The 6,290-nt window shown below is 42.1% G+C and overlaps 1 protein-coding gene across 2 annotated transcripts; it reads left to right on the top strand.

Moving 5' to 3' along the window:
• Nucleotides 1-1,685: 1,685 nt before the first annotated feature.
• LOC127317530 (ADP-ribosylation factor 1) lies at nucleotides 1,686-5,743 on the top strand. Of its 2 annotated transcripts, XM_051348084.2 has the most exons (8): nucleotides 1,822-1,838; nucleotides 1,984-2,030; nucleotides 2,173-2,336; nucleotides 3,323-3,393; nucleotides 3,631-3,750; nucleotides 4,151-4,269; nucleotides 5,258-5,339; nucleotides 5,459-5,743. In XM_051348084.2, exons 3-8 carry the CDS (start codon nucleotides 2,189-2,191, stop codon nucleotides 5,462-5,464), a joined length of 546 nt encoding a protein of 181 aa, XP_051204044.1. In that variant the 5' UTR covers nucleotides 1,822-1,838; nucleotides 1,984-2,030; nucleotides 2,173-2,188; the 3' UTR covers nucleotides 5,465-5,743. The 2 variants fall into 2 exon arrangements, with proteins under 2 accessions (XP_051204043.1, XP_051204044.1); XM_051348083.1 differs by lacking the exon at nucleotides 1,984-2,030 and having other exon boundaries at nucleotides 1,686-1,838.
• The last annotated feature ends 547 nt before the right edge of the window (nucleotides 5,744-6,290 follow it).

The following is a 6,290-nucleotide window of genomic DNA, read 5'->3' as shown; positions in this document are numbered from 1 at the left end:
ACGAATCAACCATAGACATACTTCTTATCCTCGATTGTTCATTCATTAGGATATTAATATATGAACACATTCAGCTGCTATAATCGAAAAGATTCAATGCCAAAAAATCAAAATGTAAAGTTCACTCCTACAGAATAGATGGGTGGTTGATACTTTACTGAAGATTAAACTACACCATTGTGTTAACTCCTATGAACAATACAATTTCACAACTGATCTCATAATCCCCTAAAAAACATCTGGATCTATAAGTACACAAACAATTAAAGTGGGTAAACTATAACATGATTTAGAAAGTGAAGTTACCATGCTTTATTATGAAAGCAAGAGGTGATACGAAACTTTGTGCTTCTTTTTCGTATTGTTTCTGCCATAGCTCTTCCTCTTCTGGTCTTCATAGGATGTGTAAATCCTCATGTGCGGACCAACCAACCAGAATATTTTAAAATGAGGACTAGATGAGAGAAATCACCTTGATCTTTATCACATTTTAACTAATCTTGTCTCAACTTCTTCCTACAACAGAATCATTTTTTTGCATGAAACACATATTAGCAAAATAAAAATTAAAGTGCATCCCATAAAACTTATTTTTGTTGCTACCAAGACATATGGTGCATGTATACATGCATGTATGCAAACTTATATTATTTGTATTGTCGCTTATGTTTGTTTTCCATGGTAAAAAAAACCAACATAAGGAAATAATTGATGGAAAATTCTTTATTTATCCAAAATCATGAGATCAATTGTATTGGAAAGATAATTTAATTTGTGACCCACAAGAAAAAATCATGTTAATTGAATTTGTAGATCAAAAGTTATAGGACTTTGAAGTTCTATGTTTTAGAGGGTAGCACCCTAAACTAAGACGCTGCACTCTTTGCCTTAGAAACCAAGCCTAACATGTTTTCTGAAACCTCGGTGAGCATGACGCCGAGATAACGATGCTACCGTATAAGGGCTAGCTCTCCAATCAAGGACAATACCGTATCCATCTTTTGGCACGCTGACAATTCCACAACGCCGCCCCACAGGTCAGCACTACCATGTAGAGGATAGCGTTGGATGACAGACGCCGCATGTCGGCCTGCTGCATCATGGTGGCGGGGACTTAGCGGGCCAATATGTGCCTGATTTGTCCTTGTTGCCATGTCCGATTGGCTACTGCGAAGGCGGTGGAGGTAGTTCCCTCCCGCTCGGCTGCGGTGCTGCTACCCCTAGCCCTGCCACCTTCCCTCACCTCGTCTAGGCCATGCGTCAATGACCACAGGGTGACGGCGAGGATGGCTTCAAGACCGTGGTAGCGTGTGCTTGTGGGTGGAAGGATGGGTGGAGCACTTCAGATTGACCGGGATGGTGGTGTTGGGGCTTGTGAGAAATCCATGCCGGCTAATCGACGCAGTGAGCCAGTGACGTCTAAGGGTGCCGCATTGGCTTCCTAAAGGGTGTCGGGTGTACCCCTCCCCTATCCTTTCCGTATACCGGGGGAAATCTAGGATTAGTTTGGGCAGCTCTGTTGTCGTTCTCCTTGTTGAAGTGGTATGCTTCTCCAAAAGCCGTAACGGTCTGTCAGTGTTGGCACTTTTTTATTAGCATAGCGGGCGAAGCCTATTTCAAGGAAAAGAGTCGATTTTGGGGAATAGTTTTGACCATAATTTATCTTGTGCAATAGTTTTTCTCAAAGTTAGTTTTGTAAGAAAAAAAAAGATAGCCCCGTTGGTACATATAGCTCTCTTCCCGAATCCCGACGCGCATTCCCACCTCCTCCTCCTCCTCCTCTCTCTTTCTCTCTCTCCTCGCGCCGAACCCCAGGCGAAGCTCCTCGCCGGAATCAGGTAAGCTCGACCACGGCATCCGATCTGCCCAAACCCGATCTCCGGCTCTATCTCCCCTGATCCACCATTCTCCCTAAATCTCGTTGGATCCCTTTTTTTCACGGATCTCGTGAGAAATTTACTTGATCTGTTTCATCGCGAGTAGATCTGCGCCAACTTCCTCGCGGATTACGACATTTCCTTGGCGCCTAGGTGTGTAAGACCTCGCAGGGATCGCCGTCGCCAGTATTGGATCCGTAGGCGGCGCGTCCGTTTTGTGTTGTTAGGACTTGGGATCTAATAGACGTCCAATCTTCGAGCTCGATCTGACGGACTTTCGGACTGTGTGCTGCAGGTGACCAGAGGGCGATATGGGGCTCGCGTTCGGGAAGCTCTTCAGCCGGCTTTTCGCCAAGAAGGAGATGCGGATCCTCATGGTCGGTCTCGATGCCGCCGGAAAGACCACCATCCTCTACAAGCTTAAGCTCGGCGAGATCGTCACCACCATCCCAACAATTGGTAACAAATGATCCCCCATCTCATCTTATGGGCTTGCATCTTGCTCAGTTTTTAACTTTTGATTGAGTTTTGTATATCTGTTGGTTTGGTGTTTAAATATATAATTATAAGATTTTGATAACCAGGCCAACCTATCAACAATATGAACCAGGGGCTGGCCATATGGTTTATTGCCACCAAAGACCCTATTGATGCGCGCACTTATGCATTAGTCTGTTTAAATGGAACAATGACTATACAATATGCTAATACATTCCTATTTATGTGGTACAAAAAACCGTGCTAATATTTTAGGTGTTACCGAATTGTTTAGGCTATCACTGTTTTGTTTCTGCTAGAGTGGCATGCTATACGGCCTGAGGTTAATGCCTCCCATGTTATGTGGACAAACATGGTAAACTTTCCTTAAATTTCATTGGCCAACTACCAAGGAAAGTGTCATCCTGCACTTCTATCCGAGCACAACATTTGTTGATCTTTTGTATCCTCAGACCATACCTCTTAGAGAACCTTTATTTGTCAGTATATGTTATTTTAGTCACAGTTTTGACGTTGTTTGATGTTATAGAATGCTGCATGATGTAAAGGCATGGACTTGAGCGAAATTTATATCAGGATTTTTTTTTTGCCAAATTTGTGTCAGCCAAATTAGCCACCGACTGTCATGCCATACTCTTCTATCTAATCGCAAGATTACTTGACCTTATATGTGGACATTGTTCATCATTGGGTGCCTTGTCATAATTTGGATTCCTATCTAATGTGCCAGTAAATTCCCTCGAGTGCTTTATAGTAGTGCATCCCTTTAGTATGTGACTATATTTGATGGGTGTATACTGTAAGGGTGAACATATTGAGATTTATTCTTTGAAGTACCATGAAATGGTTAGTGAGATGTATTGAGAAGTATGTGCGTACTCCCCGTCGCTCCTATATATGTTTTGTTCTTGAGTTGAAACTTAATTATTGTTTACTTCAATATGCAGGGTTCAATGTTGAGACTGTGGAGTACAAGAACATTAGTTTCACCGTCTGGGATGTCGGGGGTCAGGACAAGGTATGAATATCAGTATGCATCTTAAATCCTTTATTGTTTTGCACATCTCCTCTACTGTCTACCATATGGAATCTATTATCTCCTTTTTCTGTACCGCCAATATTTTTTTAAAATTCTCCACCTTTTTCATTACTGAACCTGTCTCTTTCTTGAACATCGTTTTTATATTTTTCTTTCATTTGTAATTGTTCCTCGTTTGATACTGTATTCTGATTTATTCCGCTTTGGTGAAAACAGATCAGACCTCTCTGGAGGCATTACTTCCAGAACACCCAGGGGCTTATCTTTGTCGTGGACAGCAATGACAGGGATCGTGTTGTTGAAGCTAGGGATGAGCTCCATAGGATGCTTAATGAGGTAAGATACTCTCCTTGATGACCTTTATGTTTTCATATGTATAACGTGGCAATTAATTTTTAAATCAACTCTTGAATTTCACACCTTAATAATGCTAGGCTTATTAATAAAACTTGAAGCCACTGCTTTTGATATCCAGGGGATACTATATTTTAAAAAATCGAGCCATTGCTTTGGCATGTAATATAGTATTGTTGCAATAGGGTGGAAAATGATTTTTTTGTATTAGCTCACTATTTAATAGTCGATCATTCCATCCAGTGGCATCACTTTTATTAGTATAGTCACATATTGATTGTGTTTATTTAGGATGCTAACATGTGCTAATGTTACCGCGCTATGTATGTTATTGAGTTAGTTTTGAATAAGAATTAGTATAACTCACCTGAATTTGTGGCAGGATGAGTTGCGTGATGCTGTGTTGCTTGTCTTTGCCAACAAACAAGATCTTCCAAATGCTATGAATGCTGCTGAGATCACTGATAAGCTTGGTTTACATTCTCTACGGCAGCGACACTGGTAAGAAAGTAAATACAATTTGAATGTTTAGGTAAATATATTGCTTAAGTTCCAAAACCAGGGATGCTTGCAGCTTCTTTATGGTATGCCAGTGCTGAAAGCATTTAAGAATGCTGGCATCGCATCTGGCCAATTTTCTTTATGCTATTAAGTTATTATTAACTAATCAAAGAATTTCATGTAAGCAACAAATGGTACAACGAAGTGGGCTTCTCATTTCTGCTTATATTCATGTTGCATGATTGAATGATTCAGGTAGCTAGAGCATATCGTGGCAAAGAGACATGCTTTTCTCTTGCTTTGACTTGTCTTCTGTGGTCAAACCCTATAATAGAAGTCAAAAAGCCTTTTGTAGTCAGGAAAAATCATGTATACCAACACTGATCTGCAAAGACTTATGGGGTCAATTGAGTCCACAGCCTGAATGTGGCACCGACACTTGAGGGGGTTAGGTGTGTTTTCGGTTTTTGCACCCACCCCTACGCCAAATCTTGATCAACAATGATAAAATGTAGTCTTTCCCAAGTATATTGGACTCCATCAATTGAACTTTATCGTGCCCAGACTGGGCTTATATGTGGCATTATCATATCAAATTGTCATTCATGGAGTGACTGTTGGGTCCAATTTGTTTTGCTCACTGGCGCTTAGATCGACAGGTTGCTAGTAGCCTGACAACCAGCTACCCTCAATCGTGCTCCTAATTAGTTTCTCATTTTACGACTGTGACTATTCATTGCTAAGTGGAAATAACAGAGAGGATCAGAGAAGTAGCCATAGGCTGTTCAAATACATATTTAAATTGGATCATGTCTTTTCCTGTAAAAGATGGCCAGTTCTTTTGCTGCCTTCAGAGTCTAAGAACTTAGTAAGACTTGATTGGCAGCATATGAATGAGAGATTACAGCATGTACTAGAATTGTTACACCGCTGTTATACCTGGGATTAGATAGCTTTTTCGATTGTCCTTTAAATCTGCTCGTTACAGGTACATACAGAGCACTTGCGCCACATCTGGGGAGGGTCTGTACGAGGGTCTGGACTGGCTGTCCAGCAACATTGCCAGCAAGGTGTGCATTTCTTTTCTTTATCCTGTTTCTGAAAAATCATTTAGTTCTTGAAGAGTTGTCTTATTATGCTTACTTGAATCCACTTCTATGGAATATTTCTGAGACATACTCTACTGCAGGCTTGAGGCTATGAGTTATCGAGGCTCTCCAGTCGACTTGGAGCTATGGATGTTATGACCCTAGGGTTGTTGTTATCTGCTATTTCAGTCTCTTAGACATTGAATACACTAAAATATTTTTTGAGCTTGTTATAACCAAGGATTTCAATGTTCCCTGTAGTTTCAAATGTTTGCACATTTTCCATTTTTACTCCAGGCCTTTCCAGTACCATGTCTCTGCTATTCTTGAAGTCTGATGAACTTGTCCCTTTTGTTTACTCGCCATATTAGTCTGAAAATTGCCCATGTATAGTGTGTTGCTTTTGTGAAATGTTCAGGTGACAGAGATATGATGCGTGCTGGTTGTACTAGAATTGAGTAAGTGCGTGATTCCCTTACGATGAAAGACCCTATCTGCCATTGTAAAAGAGCCATCAGTGCCACAAAAAGACCCCCTAACGATTTCACGTTGGTTCAGCGTCGTGATGTAGTTGGCTTGTTTGGGGCAGGAAAAATAGAAAAAGAGGGGCAGCCTGAGCTGTCTAAAACCCTACCCTATTCCCTTGCGCCGCCTCCGCTTGCGCTCCCTCCCCTTATGTTGCCGCCTCTCGTGTCCTCCTTGCTTTGTGCGTTCCCCTTCCTTGACACTCTCCGTGTGGCCGCCGCTATTTCCCTCTCCATCCTCGTTGGCAGAAATGTAGGCGCAACGTCGATGCTAGCGACCGCTCCCTCGCTTGTGACCCTGCGCCTCCTCCTCTCTGATCTCCTCCATTGCGCCCCTCATTCCGCTCCTCACCCTTGGGGCGCACCCTCTCTTGTCGCCAGCAACGTCCTAGGCCCTTGTCGTTGCCTA

This window comes from Lolium perenne, chromosome 7 (genome assembly GCF_019359855.2).
Source record: "Lolium perenne isolate Kyuss_39 chromosome 7, Kyuss_2.0, whole genome shotgun sequence".
NCBI lineage: Eukaryota > Viridiplantae > Streptophyta > Magnoliopsida > Poales > Poaceae > Lolium > Lolium perenne.
Note: the sequence above shows the minus strand (reverse complement) of the source record. Positions and strands in the feature narration are given on the sequence as shown.

What these genes read in the sequence shown, in the direction of transcription:
- LOC127317530 (XM_051348083.1), top strand. Translation starts at nt 2,189, where the DNA reads ATGGGGCTCGCGTTCGGGAAGCTCTTCAGCCGGCTTTTCGCCAAGAAG. An exon ending in TCCATAGGATGCTTAATGAG is followed by an intron (nt 3,751 to 4,150) that starts GTAAGATACTCT and finishes AATTTGTGGCAG; the next exon opens with GATGAGTTGCGTGATGCTGT. An exon ending in TCTCTACGGCAGCGACACTG is followed by an intron (nt 4,270 to 5,257) that starts GTAAGAAAGTAA and finishes TGCTCGTTACAG; the next exon opens with GTACATACAGAGCACTTGCG.